The sequence below is a fragment of the Artemia sp. Qi Xiang Cuo genome, chromosome 10 (genome assembly GCF_049724085.1).
Source record: "Artemia sp. Qi Xiang Cuo chromosome 10, ASM4972408v1, whole genome shotgun sequence".
In the NCBI taxonomy this organism is placed as follows: domain Eukaryota; kingdom Metazoa; phylum Arthropoda; class Branchiopoda; order Anostraca; family Artemiidae; genus Artemia; species Artemia sp. Qi Xiang Cuo.
In genome coordinates, this window is record NC_142803.1 from 40,515,517 (window position 1) to 40,535,766 (window position 20,250).

General features: G+C 33.6%; 1 protein-coding gene across 1 annotated transcript in view; it reads right to left on the bottom strand.

The window, feature by feature from the left end:
* LOC148947766 (leukotriene A-4 hydrolase-like) overlaps window positions 1-20,250 on the bottom strand; it is a 294,121-nt gene that overhangs the window by 106,264 nt on the left and 167,607 nt on the right. Inside the window, exons 4-7 of the mRNA XM_089095421.1 lie at window positions 11,108-11,219; window positions 8,394-8,684; window positions 4,910-5,050; window positions 3,599-3,749 (exon numbers count right to left, since the gene is read on the bottom strand). Coding sequence (XP_088951547.1) covers window positions 3,599-3,749; window positions 4,910-5,050; window positions 8,394-8,684; window positions 11,108-11,219 — 695 coding nt within the window. The remainder of the gene's footprint in view (window positions 1-3,598; window positions 3,750-4,909; window positions 5,051-8,393; window positions 8,685-11,107; window positions 11,220-20,250) is intronic.

A 20,250-nucleotide genomic window follows, 5' to 3' on the forward strand; every position in this document is an offset into this window, starting at 1 on the left:
TCAGGTCAAACCTGTGAAATACATGCATACCAGTCAAGCTATTAGAAATTACATACAAAAAGTGTTTCAATGCTTCCACAATCAACTCCCAGAGGTCACTGAGAGACCATTCTGGAACAAACGAACACACGTCCAGATGTATCTTTTATTGGTATCTGGAACAATTACCAATTTAAAGCTCCTCAAGCTTGTTTGAAACCCCTAGCAACTCAAACTGCGAGAAATTATATTAAAATATCTTTTTTAAAATAAATGATAAATTAACCAAATAATCATCAATTTCAGGTAAAACCTGGACCAGGGTTAAGGTCCGTCGGGGAGGAATTTTTATGATTCCTCCACCAGCACTAGATCCAACCTGGATTCATATTATGTTTAAGAGATAATTACTGGGCAAAAAAAAAAAAAAAAAAAAAAAAAAAAAAAAAAAAAAAAAAAAAACTGTCGTCCTAATCCAGCAATTGAGACAAATGTGCACTTGAACGAGGCTCTCACCTTACACATCCATCCAACTACCTAGGACCAAACAGTATACCCAAGTCGTTGTAAAATTGCCCGCAAAAGCACCAATCTAGCAAAATATTTCCAAGTAAAACCTTCCATTTAGGGCTCATCAGAAGAATACCACCGGCCTTAACGGGTTTCGAGGCTTTACATTCTTTACCCAGCACGGTGGCGCCTCTACCATAAGATCTATATGGTAACCCTATGTCAGGTCAAACCTGTGAAATACATGCATACCAGTCAAGCTATTAGAAATTACATACAAAAAGTGTTTCAATGCTTCCACAATCAACTCCCAGAGGTCACTGAGAGACCATTCTGGAACAAACGAACACACATCCAGATGTATCTTTTATTGGTATCTGGACCAATTACCAATTTAAAGCTCCTCAAGCTTGTTTGAAACCCCTAGCAACTCAAACTGCGAGAAATTATATTAAAATATCTTTTTTAAAATAAATGATAAATTAACCAAATAATCATCAATTTCAGGTATGCACCAGCATATATATATATATATATATATATATATATATATATATATATATATATATATATATATATATATATATATATATATATATATATATATATATATATATATATATATATATATATATATATATATATATATATATATATATATTGAAGAAAGTGCTAGTTGATTACTTCGGCGACAAGGTGATCATTTCTGATGTTCCTGGGAAGCAAAGTATAGTGACGCTTAGGGAGATGGCTGCAAGCATTCTTCGGGATTATTGCCAATTGCTAAAAGACGTAAATCCGGAGAAAGAAAAAGTCGAGATTGCGAAAGCTTTCGCAAGAATAGTGGAGAGCGAAATAAATACTGTGATATCGTCCAAAGAAGAATATGACCAAATACGCACCTTAGTTTCGGCAGAGGACAATTTCGAGTTCCTTGTTCCATCCCTACGGCTTTTCCTGTCCATTTTAATCAAACACAACAACGCCAAACTTGTGGTGAGTACAATAGGGCAGGCAATATTGCAAAACACCAGACCTCGAACCATTATTGCACCAATGAAGCTGGGGTTGGCTGAGTCTATGAATCATTGGTTCGGTTCACGCGACGTTGTCGACACACTGAGCAGCCTAGGATTTTGTGTTGGCTATGCAGAAGCCCTCCGATTTGAAAGATGTGCAGCAATGGCTGAAAGCCCCAACCAAGAACTCAACATACCAAGAGGCACTCTTGTCCAGTACATTGCAGACAATTACGATCATAACGCTAACACTCTGGATGAGCACGGTACTTCACATGGTATGGCTATTCTTGAGGTTAAGTCGCCGGGCGGAAAAGAAGAGTTACGCGTGTTTCCCAGAAAAGATTTTGACCTGAAAGAAATTATAGAAAAAGCTGCTATACCGATCTACCCTTACGTGAAGCATACTGCCTTTACAAATCAGCTCACTTACGTAGAGTTTGTACTTCCAGAGTTCAGAGACAATGGCAGACATTTTGATATCATGTGGGTAAATTCTCATCTAGCTCTGCGAGGTTCTCCAGTCGGCTGGTCAGGTGCAAAGCTCATTCTGGAAAAACCCAGAAGCGGTCATCGATAGTTTTCCAGCTTATGATTAATTTAAAACCAACCGATCTCACGTGCATCAACACAACGTTGATGTTTCTTGCAGAAAAGGCAAAGAAACTAAACCAGATTCCTTTCGTAACCTTCGACCAACCATTGTATTGGAAAGCGAGAATGATGGTTGAATCGTCACCTTTCAGTAGCCCCTTGAAAGAGATCGTAGTGATGCTTGGGTCCTTTTATGGAAGAATGAGTTTTCTTGGGTGTATGGGCTATCTTATGGAAGGAGCAGGTTTGGTTAAAGTCCTTGAACAGACCTACGCACCGAACACTGTAAAAAACCTCATCTCTGGCAAAGCAGTTTCAAGAGCAATGAGGGCACATTCTCTTCTTGACTTAGCTCTGCACATCTTACTTTTTTCCTGTGCTTTCGAAGATACTGCAGACGTTCTACGAAGTGAACTCGCACCCCAAATGGTGAGCACAGCCAGTGTCTATACAGAGCTGACATCCGAAAATATTTCTATTGAAGACCTTTCTGCGTCTCCAGTGGTGGTTTCACTTTTAGAAGAAATTGAGCAGGCAAAGAAGGAGCTAGTTAGTGAATCTAGGACTGCTAAACTGTGGATTGAACAGTATTCTGAAATGAACAAAATTCTTAGGATGTCAGTTCGCGCTGAACGGAGTGGAGATTTCGACCTGTATCTTTAGAGCTGATTTGTATGCTTCCTTATTTCGAGGCATGTGGTAGAACTGCATATGCTAAATCAGTAATTGCTAATAAGAAATGTCAAGAGCCGTCACTATTAACAGCGCATGAAGGGTGGGACGGAGTGGGAGAGAATCGATTTTTTTAGATCAGCTGAACACTTTTGCTAAGCGAGATCCATTTTAGATAAAAATCCATCAGAATCGTGATAGAATCGACAAAGTTGCGATAAAATTAGCATAACCATAAAAAAAAACGTATCTTCGTACCAGAATTTAATATCCTTCACATTTTATTGACTGGCCAAATCCCTCTAGTAATCCGTTTATTTAACGCCTATTGCTAGAATCGATCTTTTGTTGGAACAAAGGAAAAAAAAATAGTTTGAATGAAGACGATTTTAGTTCAGAATTTGAGACACCACATAATTTGGTGTGGAATAACAATTAAAAAAAGATTACGCCTAAGACAGTGATTTGACATATCAGTACGACCGGTAAATTTTATAATATTCAGCTTGAGTACAGACTTTCCTATTAATGAATTAACATTTTCTTTTATCTCTTTCGGTATCCTCAAATAGGTGTCATTATTTAGTTTGGGCTATGTTATATTTTTTTTTGTTACCTTTTCTTCCAACCTTTTTTAATTCATCTTTTTCTAGCATAAGATGATTCATCTATAAGTAAGTTATCAAAAATATAGAAGAAAGTATACAGTGCGCATAAAAACTTAATTTGCATTAATCTGAAAGAATAACGAATTCAGGCTCCCGGATCTGGAAAATTGGTGACATAGCCTACTGTGTTGAAGTACTGCAATCAAAGTGACCTACCATAAATTCGTCCCATGATTTTTCTCTCTAGAAAGACAGTAAATGCTTCCTTTATCCAAAAATGTTCGAAGTTGAAATGGGTTACTAAATTGCCTGTCCAGGAATGGGCGATTTCATGGGCTAATATATTAAGGCCAGTGCCATCCCCAGCCTGTTAAAAAAATAAATTATTCAAAATATGCCTTTTTCATAACAAAGTGAAACTGCTGACGGTTTTAGCAAGATAAAGTTTTAACAATGAATAAACAAAAGCTTTAATAGACAAAATGACACAAAATATATGCTAAATAAAGGGCAGTTACCGAGAAATACGATTTAAGAAGAAGGGCAAGCCATTCGACAAGAATCAAGCTATTCTTTTTCTTTTATATAACCAAGAACTGCACAGAGAAAATTAGTTTTTCCTTCTTTCATCCGGTCTTGGTCCAAATAAAAAGAAATAACTTTAAAACTATAAATGAAAGCTTTAAGAGTCACTTTTTGTTGACATTGCCCATCTTCTTAGCAGAGATCCTTCTCCATTTTCAAATATTGAAACCTCGTCGTACAGACATTAGATCTTCAAAATACATGTAGGTATGTATTGATTTTATTGCACAAATTTCGCTATTATGGCTCTTTATGAAAATACGTTAAAATAATTTCGAAATGTGGCATATGTGACCGTCTTCTTGGCAGGGGTCTTCATTTTCAAATATTAAATCAGCGGCATTCAAACATTAAATCTTCAAATATCATTAGATGTCCAAATCTCTAAATCGTTAAATCTCTCAAAATACGTGAGTGTATCTATAGACTTTAATGAACTGCAGAGATTTTTTTACTTCTTTCAATAAAATTTCACGATTGTATTCAATTGCCAGAAGATGTAAAAACATTTGCCCAATTGCCATATTTTAAAATATGGCTTTATTTGTTAAGAATGTTGGATGCTGAAAACTATGCTGTTTCATTTCCTGAAGGATACTACAAAAGCTTTCTACCATGAAACATCCTTTTCTAGAATGTTTTGAAAATCTTTCATCTCGAACCACCAAAGATAAAAAGTCTTAAAAACGAAGCTTAAACAGAGCTTTTAGCTTCAATGAGCAGCTACGCCCAGGTTTTAAGCCAAATTTAAGAGAGAGGAAACAAAATAGAGGAAGAGAAAGAAAGAGAGAGAAAGGGGGGGGGGGGTAGGGAGATAGAAAACATTACTTTAAAGTCGATTAGCATACTTGAATTAAAAAATAAGTCGTTTAGTTCATCATCATGTTCTATAGATTTTGGGCACAGATAATATAACAAAGTTATAGCCTTAAAAATACTTACAATAGCTGTTGGTGTAATGTATGTCAAAGTTGGGTTTTCCATCCCACCAAAGGGGAAAGAGGGTGGAAGAACGAGAATATCGTAGTTCCCCCACACATAAGGTCCACAAATAGATTCAGCAACTTGTAGCATTTTCTCAGTCTGCAATTTAAAAGGAGTAGGATAGATCCCTGGTCACAGCTTCTGAACAAGATTAAGTTTGTATTTGCAGTTAAAAATTGGAAAAAATTCACCCCCCCCCTCGGTTCCGTTTAATGAATTGACACCTCTGAATGCTAAAGATGGTCATCATAGCGTCCAGAAAATATCTAAGAACTGCGAACTGGAACTCGTCTAAGAACTGTGAATCTTCTAAGAACTGGAAGTGACACGGGTTTTCTAAAGATAAAGTTCCTTTTGTGACCTTTTCTGCTTTAAAGTTTTGTTCTTATGAATTCCTATATTTTATCTAAGTAAAATGTCTTACCTTTGAGGCTAAACTTTTTAGGGATTAAATTACCTCGAATACTGATCGAACTTCATATTGCCTCTTCGAAAACCTAAGCAAAGTTTATGTTTCTCTCATAAAATTTGGGAAATAATACCGGAAATCCTGATTTTGAAACATAAGTATTGATTATTTTCTTTCATTTTTTTCTAAAATTTGTTATTTTTATTTATTTGATAAATAAAAAAACCTAGCTTTTTCAACTGGAAGTAAGGAGCAACATTAAAACTTAAAACTGAAAGAAATTATTCTGTATATGAGGTGGACTGCGTCTTCTTCAGTACCACTCTCCTCAGGCAATAGTTTTTAAGCATTAAAAAAAGTTCCTTATTCTAATTAAACGGCCCTCGTGTTTCAGGAGTCGTTCCTTACGAATTGGAACAAAAGGTCTAACTTTAGAGTAAAAGGAGGGGTATTGAGGTAGAGGCAGCCCCCCTCATATACGGAATAATTTCAGTTCATCTTAAGTTTTAATGTTGCTCCTTACTTTCAGTTGAGAAATTTGCTGTTTTTTTTTTTACTTTGGTTTCTGATCAATTTCCAAATAATGCCGGTAAACCTGCCCCCTTCATGGCAATTCTACATACGGTTCTCTGATATGGTTCTCTCTACAATACGGTTCTCTGATACGCTGAATCTTTCAAACAGTTCGTGGTAAGGAACTGTAAGTAAAGAGCGACCCGGCTCAATAGTAACCGAAACTCTAAAAACAGGAATTTTTAGACCAATAGATACATCAATAGAATCAGATTTTTATGCTGATTTCAAATATATAAGCTTACCCATAAAGTTACGTCTTACCCATCAAAAAGTTACGTCTTATAATACTTACCCATCAATAGTTACGTGCCTGAGAAAATTTGCCTTATTTTCGAAAAAAAGGGGGGGGGGGAATAACCCCTAAAAGTCATAGAATTTCAATCAAAATCACACCATCAGCTCCAGCGTATCAGAGAACTCTACTATAGAAGTTTCAAGCTCCTATCAGCAAAAATGTGGAATTCTGTATTTTTTGCCAGAATAAAGATTACGGATGCGTGTTTATTTTTTTTTATTTTTTTTTCCAGGGGTAATCATATCGATCCAGTAGTCCTAGAATATCGTGAGAGGGCTCATCCGAACGAAAATTCAGTTTTAGTGCCCTTTTTAAGTGACCAAAAAAATTGAAGGGCAACTTGGCCCCCTCCCACGCTCATTTTTTTCCCGAAGTCACCCAATCAAAATTTTGAGATAGCCATTTTTTTCAGCATAGTCAAAAACATAATTAATATGTCTTTGAGGATGACTAAATCCCCCACAGTTCCCGGGGGAACGGCTGCAAGTTACGAACTTTGTCTATTGTGTACATATAAAGTATTGGTTAGTTTTCTGGGGTTGAAGGGGCAAAAAAAAGGTACCTAAGATAGATTAAGTATTTAAAATATGCTATGCTTTACCCCCATATATATATATATATATATATATATATATATATATATATATATATATATATATATATATATATATATAGATATAGATATATATCCCAAATCATTAGTTTCGAAACTATTATGTTTTCATCGTATTTTGTTTTATTTCATTAGCATTAACCAAACTTCAATTCTCGCGTGTGTTCCAGCTAACCGATGTGTGTTCCAGAACCGGAGCCTATGTTGGTTTTCTAGACATACATTTTCTTCAGTAACTTTAACATTTTTGAAGTTTTGATTCTGCGAATTCACTGCTTTTCGTCTAAGTAAAACGCTTTAGTTTCGAAGCTTTAATTTTTTTTAAATCGAATAACTTTGAATACTGATAAAACTGAAAAGTATGCAAGAAGGTATGTGCTCATCGATATCTGAAAATGAAAGGTACAATAAGAAATAAAAGTTTACACAATGAACCGTTAAACGGATGTTCATTATCCGGAATTATCCGCTGAAAATAGTACATAGTATTAACACAGGTAAAAACAAAAACAATCCAAATACATAGTTTGATGATTATTTCGTACACACAGAACTTATTTCCAAAGTTTTGTAACTACACGTTCCCCTTAGGCAAAATAGCCTAATATAATCATAACGCATGTGGAAACGACATGCGGGAGCATATTCATTACCCGTAAGATATAGTAGCATGTGTTCCTCCGCAACTGCGACGCATGGGTCACAGTTGTTGTAACATTTCATGGAGCCTTGGCAATCGAGGTCTAGTTAAGTCCCTTAGCTGAATACAAGTCCAAAGTCTATTTTTTTTTTCTTCTGAATAACGTTAAAAATTAATCTTTTAACTTTCCGTAAATACTTAACCCATAATATTGGAGGTTTGAATACATTATAATTATATATATATATATATATATATATATATATATATATATAAAATATATATATATATATATATATATATATATATATATATATATATATATATATATATATATATATATATATATATATATATATATATATATATATATATATATATATATATATATATATATAATTTTTATAAAAATTTTAATACAAATATAAACATATTGATGCAAAACTGGACTAAAAAGAGCACCCAGTATCAATACACCTGTTTCTGATTGATTAATGACTTCGAATGAAAGGTCAAATCTGGTATGGCCATTAAAAAAAAATCGGCAAAATCCATCAAAAATGGTGTTTATTTAACTTAAAATAATTTTTATGAAACAAAAACTATTAGTTTGAATTCTGAATATTTCAAAGCTTAAATAGCAAAATACCTGTGGAAAAAGATCAAAAGAAGTAAGGATCAGATTATGCAAAATGTCATCCATGCGGACTACAGTTTTTTTAATATAGTGTTTCTTTCCAGCAAAGAAACGTGTTAGAATTTGTAACTGTCGAGTTTTAGATTTTTAATGAAGCTCAACCTCAATGAAGCTGAAAATGTATTTATAATTAACTTGTGATGTTGATTAACTTATTTGAATAACTCGCCCTAAACGCGATTAAGTCAATAAAGCTAATGTAAACTAAATACTTGGTTAAATTCCATTGCTGCCTTGTCTACCATCATTGGTTCCGCCCACACTCTTGATCGAGGGCCAATTTCCCTCCAATGTATCTTTCCAACCACTAAAGCCATGAGATATGCTGATATTGGAATGTTTTGCTTAAACTCAGCAAGAGTCTGGTCAGGCAATTCAGTAATGCCAGTTTTGTTGGCACTCATAAGTATAGTCATGTCCTTGGGAGCTGTCACCTTTGCAGTGTATGTACCTTTAACTGATGGAGAATCTTGACATGGATAAAACGACCGTGCGTTAATAGGCTGGAAAATTCAGATTATTAACGAAAATCTTAAACCGATAATTAAACCTCACCAAAACTAGCATTTTTCTTACACTGTCTTTTCTTTTTGTTTTTAAACGATTCATATACAATAGAAAAATGAAAACAACTTTCAATTTCGATTTTACATTGCGTTTTTTCAACCTTGCTGCTAACAGCTAAAAAATATGGTTTTCATGTAAAAAAAAAATCAAATGAATGCTCATAGAGAAAATTGCTGTTTGCTGATAACACATTTTTTTCAATTCTTTATTCTACAGATTATAAAAACTTCGGGACTAACATTTTTTTTTTTGGCAGATAGCCCACTTAGCGTCGAATTTGCATGGTTCTTCTAGTTTTTTTTTTCATCAATACTAAGATGGCTGGCAAGAAAAGGCTTGTTAAAAGTTTACCAAGCATTTTAGTTTAATTAATGGGGCAAATTCACTTTGATATTTTTCTAATTCTCAGGTGTGCCTACGCAAAATTGCTTATCTGATTTTTGCTGAGAAACTCTATAAAAAAAATCTGATTTGCTCAAGTTAGTACTAGCTCTCAGTCAAATACCATAGGGAGTGGGCCTAAAAAGAACACTAAGTTTTTGAGTCCAAACACATCTTTTAGAAAAAGTTAGTTTTTGTTTCCCTGTGATCAGCCTTCTAGACAACTTTTTATTATTGCTTCGATAGTTTAGTAATATTTTTTATATTTTTTATACAGTTTTGTGAAATTATCCGTTAAATCCACATTTCTTTAAATTATTTCAAAATTTCGAATGACGTCTGTTGCATTTTACTTAATTAATGCCCTGGAAAAAGACTTGAATTTTTTCCAAGAGAACTTGAGCTCTTCCAAGAACGTATCTAGGATTTTTATCGGGTAGGGGGATAAAAAGCTTTAAAAAATGCATCAAAATTTTCTTATATTCATTTTTGTTACGATTTTACGAGTCTGAAAATTATTTCAGGGGGAGGGGGATGTTCCTTATATACTCCTTGATATGGCCTTGACACAAACTTCTATGACAAAAACTGAATTTTGAAATAATTTAGAAATCGAGGTAATTCTATAAGTAACATTTGAGATAAAGCTATTAAAAGTGACATCACGCATAAATTGTCCTTGACACATCAGGAGTCAATATGGCAACTATTTTTTTCTGAAAAAAAAATTAAAAAAATAAATTCTCCCATTGCAGAAATACAGGCCTTGCTATGATAGAAAAAATCAAAAGAACTAACATTAGTTTCTCCGGTGGTAAAGTTCTCTAGTGGTGTTTACTATATTATAAATATGATTTTGTGGCTTTTACAGTATTCTGTCTAAGTAAATCGTTCAACCTTCGAAGGTTAAGTTTTTACAAGTAAAATTAAAAACAAATCAAACAACCGAAATCCTTATTTTTGAATGCGAATTAACTTCCTTCTTTTTCTAGAATTTTTTATGTTAATATCCATTACATTTTAGCTAAGCAATGTTTGAAAAATTAATGAAAAATATTTAAAGTAAAAAAAATAATTCTAAAGTTCTCGCCAACCGTCATACTTCCTAAGCCTAAAAGCTCTAAGAACTTTAGATGTCTTTCCTACAATTGCATTTGAGCCTAATGCATGACGTTTTTCATATAAGACAGCTTTGGAGATAAAAGGTTTCCTTAGGTAGTTGTGTTTCGAAGAATATTGTACAGGACATTCCAGTATTTGCTGGACCCGGGTAATAATGTGAAATAAGATATTAAGCAGAAAACGAGCTACTTCAGGGTTCGACTTGGAATTCTATTTATGGAAGTACTTTTATTATTTGAGGATGGTCTTGTCTCGCTTATTTTTTTTTTCAGCTATTATACATACTTTGTAAAGCGACTTGAAATAAACTTGACCACCTAAGAAAAAAAAAAAAAAAAAAAAAAAAAAAAAAAAAAAAAAAATATGAATGAAGAAAGAAAATCGAGAAGTTATGGCTGTCAAAATTTTAATTGGTTTACTAGTTCAGCAATGTTTCGCCAGCGAGGTTTGATTTTAGCGGAATTTGTTTTAAGAACCTATGGTGATAGTGCCATCACAAGCACAGCGATTGTTTAATCAGCAAGGGACGAAGCCTCAAGCTGCCATCGGCGTGAACGCCTTTTTTTTAGGGTGGAACAACCAAGCCACCGGATAAAAGAATCACCCCGGCCCACGAAAAACCCAGGTTTGGAAAGCGTACATTTTTTGTCCTACCAGACATTTCACTAGTATGACATGAACTACGCTCGTTTGGCAAAACGTTAAGTTTCTAAGAAAGGAGTAAAAAAAAATTAGTCAAATGATTAATGCAAGCCTATATATGTAAGTACAGCTCTATCAGTTTTGATCGTCTCCGAGTTCTTTGTTTTCTAATCAGAGCAAACCAAAATAGTATTAACTAAGCCTATTAGCTTACGGCGCACTGAGTGAAAAAATATGGATGGGTTCCGTCACCCGTCTGATCCTTTTTCAGCCATTGCAGAGCACTACCATTTCTTGAAGTTTCATAATGAACTCTAATTGGAAATCTGCAAGAAAATCAAAGCATTTGAAACTTGAAAATTCAATGATTAGAGATATATAATGCCGTGGTGAATATCTGCAACATAATTAAATAAAAAATTGTTTTAATTATAGGGTAAATAGGCTAAAGCCAAGTCTTTTACATTATGTTTTATTCACAGTTTGATCCATATCTCTACGTGTTGAAACTTCAGCATAAACAGCAAGAGGCGGCAGTCTCCTCCACACATTCGAAAGTTTTGATTTGCTTTAAGTTCCACCAGTAGTAACCTATTACACAGTTTGAACCCTACATTCAACCCTACAAGAATATGGTCAAAAGTGTAATAGATTGAAAACCTACATGAAAATATACATTGGAATTGCGCAAGAAAAACCCATGGCTGTGTCTTAAAACTGACACGTGAACATTTTGAAAAGCTGTATTAAGAATTGTTTGACGTGCAAATTGCCAAAAAAATTAAGTTTTGAGGAGATTACGTTTCCTTGGCATCTTTAGATGGGTTTTTGAAAGCATAGTGTGTACATGAGTGTAGGCTTTGTTATTTAAAAATTGGACACTATAATCAGAATTCTTTGATTGACATTTGCAAAAAAGGGGTAATTAGTGATTGGATAATTTTTTAACATGAAAAGTATTTAGTTTAAATAATTTTAGGAGGAATTGATTTTTGTGGCTGGCGTAGAAAAATGGTACTTGTTAAATATTCGGGTAAACATACGACTAAGAAACGCTTCACTATAAATAAGGCTATTGTGTTTTTCCGAACTTTCTAGAGCAGTTGAAACTATTTAGTTTAAATAATTCTAGGAGGTATTGTGTTTTGGTGATGTTTTATAATAATGGTACTTGTTAAATATTATGGTAAACAAAAGAATAAGAAAAGCTTCACTATAAATAAGGCTATCGTGTTTTTCGGAACTGTCTAGGGCGGGGGTAACTATTTAGTTTAAATAAGTCTAGGAGGAATTGAGTTATATGGATTGTTTGGAAAAATGGTATTTGTTAAATATTGGGGTAAATATATGACTAAGAAACACTTCACTATAAATAAGGCAATCGTGTCTTTCTGAACTTTCTAGGGCGGGGGTAAGTTTTTAGTTTACATGATTCTAGGAGGAATTGAGTTATGTTGCTGGTGAGGAAAAAATGTTACGTGTTAAGTAATGAGATAATCATATGACTAATAAACGCTTCACCCTAAATGAGGCGCTTTAGCTTTTCTGAACTTTAGAGGATGGGGGTAACAAAATGGATCAAATAATTGTAGGAGGAAGTGATTTTTATGGATGGTATTGAAAAATGGTACTTGTTAAATATTGGGGTAAACATACGACTAAGAAACGCTTCACTATAAATAAGGCTATCGTGTTTTTCCGAACTTTCTAGGGCGGGGGTAACTATATAGTTTAAATAATTCTAGGAGGAATTGAGTTATATGGATGGTTTGGAAAAATGGTACTTGTTAAATATTTGGGTAAACATACGACTAAGAAACGCTTCACTATAAATAAGGCTATAGTGTTTTTCTGAACTTTCTAGGGCGGGGGTAACTATTTAGTTTAAATAATTCTAGAAGGAATTAATTTTTGTGGGTGGTACGGAAAAATGGTACTTGTTAAATATTCGGGTAAACATACGACTAAGAAACGCTTCACTATAAATAAGGCTATTGTGTTTTTCTGAACTTTCTAGGGCGGGGTTAACTATTTAGTTTAAATAATTCTAAGAGGAATTGATTTTTGTGGCTGGTGTGGAAAAATGGTACTTGTTAAATATTCGGGTAAACATACGACTAAGAAACGCTTCACTATAAATAAGGCTATTGTGTTTTTCTGAACTTTCTAGGGCGGGGGTAACTATTTAGTTTAAATAATTCTAGGAGGAATTGAGTTTTGTGGCTGGTGTGGAAAAATGGTACTTGTTAAATATTCAGGCAAACATATGACTAAGAAACGCTTCACTATAAATAAGGCTTTTGTGCTTTTCTGAACTTTCTAGGGCGGGGATAACTATTTAGTTTAAATATTTCTAGGAGGAATTGAGTTTTAAGGATGGTTTGGAAAAATGGTACTTGTTAAATATTCGGGTAAACATAACGACTAAGAAACACTTCACTATAAATAAGGCTATCGTGTTTTTTCCGAAATTTCTAGGGCGGGGGTAACTATATAGTTTAAATAATTCTAGTAGGAATTGAGTTTTATGGATGGTATGGAAAAATGGTACTTGTTAAATATTCGGGTAAACATATGACTAAGAAACGCTTCACTATAAATAAGGCTATTGTGTTCTTCTGAACTTTCTAGGGCGGGGGTAACTATTTAGTTTAAATAATTCTAGGAGGACGTGAGTTTTGTGGCTGTTGTGGAAAAAAGGTACTTGTTAAATATTAGGCTAAACATACGACTAAGAAACTCTTCACTATTAATAAGGCTATTGTGTTTTTCTGAACTTTCTAGGGCGGGGGTAACTATTTAGTTTAAATAATTCTAGGAGGAATTGAGCTTTGTGGCTGGTGTGGAAAAATGATACTTGTTAAATATTCGGGTAAACATACGACTAAGAAACGCTTCACTATAAATATGGCTATTGTGTTTTTCTGAACTTTCTAGGGCGGGGGTAACTATTTAGTTTAAATAATTCTAGGAGGAATTGAGTTTTATGTATGGTATGGAAAAATGGTACTTGTTAAATATTCGGGTAAACATACGACTAAGAAAAGCTTCACTATAAATAAGACTATTGTGTTTTTCTAAACTTTCTAGAGCGGGGGTAACTATATAGTTTAAATAATTCTAGGAGGAATTGAGTTTTATGGATGGTATGGAAAAATGGTACTTGCTAAATATTCGGGTAAACATACGACTAAGAAACGCTTCACTATAAGTAAGGCTATTGTGTTTTTCTGAACTTTCTAGGGCGGGGGTAACTATTTAGTTTAAATAATTCTAGGAGGAATTGAGTTTTGTGGCTGGTGTGGAAAAATGGTACTTGTTAAATATTCGGGTAAACATACGACTAAGAAACGCTTCACTATAAATAAGGCTATTGTGTCTTTCTGAACTTTCTAGGGCAGGGGTAAATATTTAGTTTAAATAATTCTAGGAGGAATTGAGTTTTGTGGCTCGTGCGGAAAAATGCTACTTATTAAATATTCGGGTAAACATAACGACTAAGAAACGCTTCACTATAAATAAGTCTATTGTGTCTTTCTGAAGTTTCTAGGACGGGGGTAACTATTTAGTTTAAATAATTGTAGGAGGAATTGAGTTTTATGGATGGTTTTGAAAAATGGTACTTGTTGAATATTGGGGTAAACATACGACTAAGAAACGCTTCACAATAAATAAGGCTATTGTGTTTTTCTGAACTTTCTAGGGTGGGGGTAACTATGTAGTTTAAATAATTCTAGGAGGAATTGAGTTTTATGGATGGTATCGAAAAATGGTACTTCTTAAATATTCGGGTAAACATACGACTAAGAAACGCTTCACTATAAATAAGGCTATCGGGTTTTTCCGAACTTTCTAGAGCGGGGGTAACTATATAGTTTAAATAATTCTAGGAGGAATTGAGTTTTATGGATGGTATTGAAAAATGGTACTTGTTAAATATTAGGGTAAACATACGACTAAGAAACGCTTCACTATAAATAAGGCTATCGTGTTTTTCCGAACTTTCTAGGGCGGGGGTAACTATTTAGTTTAAATAATTCTAGAAGGAATTGATTTTTGTGGGTGGTACGGAAAAATGGTACTTGTTAAATATTCGGGTAAACATACGACTAAGAAACGCTTCACTATAAATAAGGCTATTGTGTTTTTCTGAACTTTCTAGGGCGGGGTTAACTATTTAGTTTAAATAATTCAAAGAGGAATTATGTTTTTGTGGCTGGTGTGGAAAAATGGTACTTGTTAAATATTCGGGTAAACATACGACTAAGAAACGCTTCACTATAAATAAGGCTATTGTGTTTTTCTGAACTTTCTAGGGCGGGGTAACTATTTAGTTTAAATAATTCTAGGAGGAATTGAGTTTTGTGGCTGGTGTGGAAAAATGGTACTTGTTAAATATTCAGGCGAACATACGACAAAGAAACGCTTCACGATAAATAAGGCTATTGTGCTTTTCTGAACTTTCTAGGGCGGGGGTAACTATTTAGTTTAAATATTTCTAGGAGGAATTGAGTTTTAAGGATGGTTTGGAAAAATGGTACTTGTTAAATATTCGGGTAAACATAACGACTAAGAAACGCTTCACTATAAATAAGGCTATCGTGTTTTTTCCGATCTTTCTAGGGCGGGGGTAACTATATAGTTTAAATAATTCTAGTAGGAATTGAGTTTTATGGATGGTATGGAAAAATGGTACTTGTTAAATATTCGGGTAAACATATGACTAAGAAACACTTCACTATAAATAAGGCTATTGTGTTTTTCTGAACTTTCTAGGGCGGGGGTAACTATTTAGTTTAAATAATTCTAGGAGGAATTGAGTTTTGTGGCTGTTGTGGAAAAAAGGTACTTGTTAAATATTCGGCTAAACATACGACTAAGAAACGCTTCACTATAAATAAGGCTATTGTGTCCTTCTGAACTTTCTAGGGCGGGGGTAACTATTTAGTTTAAATAATTTTAGGAGGAATTGAGTTTTGTGGCTGGTGTGGAAAAATGATACTTGTTAAATATTCGGGTAAACATACGACTAAGAAACGCTTCACTATAAATAAGGCTATTGTGTTTTTCTGAACTTTCTAGGGCGGGGGTAACTATTTAGTTTAAATAATTCTAGGAGGAATTGAGTTTTATGTATGGTATGGAAAAATGGTACTTGTTAAATATTCGGGTAAACATACGACTAAGAAACGCTTCACTATAAATAAGGCTATTGTGTATTTCTGAACTTTCTAGGGCAGGGGTATCTATTTAGTTTAAATAATTCTAGGAGGAATTGAGTTTTGTGGCTGGTGTGGAAAAATGGTACTTGTTAAATATTCGGGTAAACATACGACTAAGAAACGCTTCACTTTAAATAAGGCTATTGTGTTTTTCTGAACTTTCTAGGGCAGGGGTAACTATTTAGTTTAAATAATTCTAGGAGGACTTGAGTTTTGTGGCTGGTGTGGAAAAATGGTACTTGTTAAATATTCGGGTAAACATACGACTAAGAAACGCTTCACTATAAATAAGGCTATTGTGTTTTTCTGAACTTTCTAGGGCAGGGGTAACTATTTAGTTTAAATAATTCTAGGACGAATTGAGTTTTATGGATGGCATGGAAAAATGGTACTTATTAAATATTCGGGTAAACATACGACTAAGAAACGCTTCACTATAAATAAGGCTATTGTGTTTTTCTGAACTTTCTAGAGCGGGTGTAACTATATAGTTTAAATAATTCTAGGAGGAATTGAGTTTTATGGATGGTATGGAAAAATGGTACTTGAAAAATATTCGGGTAAACATACGACTAAGAACAGGTGACTTGATATGCTTCATTAGAAGTAGGTTATTGCTAATGATACCTCCTCGACAGATATTTTTATGGCTCTAACAATTGTATTCTATGCTTGCCCAGAGACACGATATGGCTTTTCCACTATTGCTCTATGGCCGGTTATCGACACTACCTAGTTTATTGCATGTATTAAATCAGTATTTTTTTACACAGTGGAACGATAAACACATAACTAATATCTATAAAAAATAGAAGATGAATCATTTTTCGTGCCCAGAGACACAATATGGCTTTCCGCTATTGCTCTATGGCTGGTTATCGACACTACCTAGTTTATTGCATGTATTAAATCAGTATTTTTTACACAGTGGAACGATAAACACATAACTAATATCTCTAAATAAGTGAAGATGAAGCATTTTAAGAAAGTGTGTTCACATGATAGTGTTATTGTAGCATTGAATGCTGACAAGGAGAAGTATTTAAACTATGAAATAAGTACAAGTGGTAGCACTATTGGAAACGTATGCGTGCATTGTCATGACAGTAAGGAATTGAATTTCTCTGGAGTACCAAAAAAATTCAACTCTTATGATGGTGGATATGTGAGATTGAGATCTCCGGAGATGATTGCACTCAAAGAGAATGCCAACATAAAAATAATAGTTGATAAAGAGGCGCTTCTTCTTGCTAGTGCTTGTGGTAACAAGTTACGCAGTGTTAAACCATATCGTCTACTTTCGGGTATTAGTATTCAAATGAAAGCAAAGACGAAAAAAAGGCCTACTCTTCTAATAATATCATAAACCATACCATGTCTACGTGCCGGAACTGTTACCTGTGTAAAAATAGTGTGATAATAGACAGTGAAATTGCCAGAAAAATAAAAAGGGCATTGGCAGAAAATATCACTAAGGAATATAAAGATGAATCGATGAAAAACAAAGTACCAGGAAACGTTACTGCCATTGATCAAGCAGTCAATGAATCAAATAATACCAAAGAGGAAAAGCATATTGAGCCTGTCGATGACACACCTATAAAAATTGTGTATGAATCAAAATGGAATAATGATTATTCTACTGATTACGAACTAAGAGAAGACAATAGCTATAGTATCAAGAGAGAACATAGTGAACCATTTTATGGAACAGATTCAAAATGTCCGAAGTTGTTCATTGGTATTAATAATGTATAATAATATATATTTTTGTATTAATTTTCTATTTATGCATTAATAATGTATATTATGCATTACATTATTATGTGTTCATTATTTTTAGAGTAAGGTAGCATATCAAAAGTTTAGAATGTCTATTAAAACATCGGAGATGTAAGAAAAGGAATTTACATACATCATATATCGGATAGATAGGTTAACATAGAGAAAATCGAAGTATAAGAATGAATAAATTCTCTATCAACATCTATTGACATATACTTGGCGTAGCATTGAAAAAAATCAAAATATCAGAGTGAATAAATTCTCTATCGATGTGTCTCGACATACACATTTTGTTACAATGCCATAATATATGTATCAAATTAAATAAATTCCTTATTAATATTCTTTATCGATATGATTTGTCGGATATGTCAGATAACATTGCCAAAATCTATGTATTATAATGAACAAATTCTCTACCATCATCTATTGTCAGATTTCTCATTATGAAAACTTTTTAAGTAAGTAAGTAGCAAACTCTTTCTTGAATTCAACTCATGGATACACAATACAGATATAAAAAAAATTTGTAATTTCCAGACTTCATTTGCATGCAGTAGATACCGAGAGTTCTATGACTCCTCCCCGCAATGGCTTCTAAGGGTCTTATGACTCCTCCCCACAATGAATTCAGATGGTTTTAGGACTCATCCCTCTAGCCATAACTCCATTCAACCTTGAGCGAAGGTATAAAAGCTTGATGAAGTATTTCTCTACTTAACAACTACATTAATAGCTTCCAAGATGATATGACTGCATGACACCGAATTTATCGTTTAAAAAAATCATCTTGTGGTGTTATATTTGAATGTGCATTTTTATTATTGTCTATGGAACACGAAGAAATTGACTGTTATCATTGGATAGTGAACTATAATATGTTTGAGTATGATAAAAGCTTGTGGAGTACTAAATCGCGTCATATAAACAGACTGGGATTCTACGATAGAGTGATTACACCACTTAATAATACTGGTCAGGAACTGAGAAATGTTCAGGAGGAAGTCAATGAAATTTGCAGCTTTTTCGGGGTTGAAGCACTCTACATAAAGGGTAATGTACCTACAGATAAAGTTTTAATTTAAAAGTGTGACCCTAGGATTCCACTTGTCAATCTGGGAGAGTTTTAGTGTCCTAAATTTGAAGGGGCTTATCACCGTTATGAAGAAAAAAAACAACATTATGAAAAAAAACAACAACACATATTTACATAAAAATAGTACTTAGAGTTCACTTTTAAACGTCCAGAAACGATGGTCCCATGATATAGAATATTTTTTACCATGTCTTATGGATTTATCACGATGTATGTCCTTAGGTATCCACTGCGCGAAGAACCTAACCTCGTCTTCAGGACGGTGATAAGCCCCTTCAAGTTTAGGACACTAAAACTCTCCCAGATTGACAAGTGGAATCCTAGGGTCACACTTTTGAATTAAAACTTTATCTGTAGGTACATTACCCTTTATGTAGAGTGCTTCAACCCCAAACAAGCTGCAAATTTCATTGACTTCCTCCTGAACAGAGAATTTATTCATTCTAATACATTGATTTTGTCAATGTTATCCGACGTATCCGACATATGATATCGATAAAGAATGTTAATAAAGAATTTGTTCAATTTGATACTTAAATTATGTCAGTGTTATCAAACGTATCTGTCAAAAGACATCGATAAAGACCTTATTCACTCTGATACTTTGATTTTGTCAATGCTATCCCAATTATCTGTCAATAGATGTTGATAGAGAATTTATTCATTCTTATACTTCGATTTTCTCTATGTTAACCTATCTATCCGATATATGATGTATGTAAATTCCTTTTCTAACATTTCCAATGTTTTAATAAACATTCTAAACGTTCGATATGATAGCTTAATCTAAAAATAATCAACACATAACAATGTAATGCATAATATATTTTTAATGAAATAATGTCATGTAGAATATTAATACAAAAAATATTTATTATTATACATTATTAATATCAATGAACAACTTTGGACATTTTGAATCTGTTCCATAAAATGGTTCACCCTGTTCTCTCTTGATACTATAGCTATTGTGTTCTCTTAGTTCGTAATCAGTAGAATAATCATTATTCCATTTTGACTCATACACAATTTTTATAGGTGTGTCATCGACAGGCTCAATATGCTTTTCCTCTTTGGTATTATTTGATTCATTGACTGCTTGATCAATGGCAGTAACGTTTGCTGGTACTTGGTTTTTCATCGATTCATCTTTATATTCCTTAGTGATATTTTCTGCCAATGCCCTTTTTATTTTTCTGGCAATTTCACTGTCTATTATACATTATTTTTACACAGGTAACAGTATGTACGATA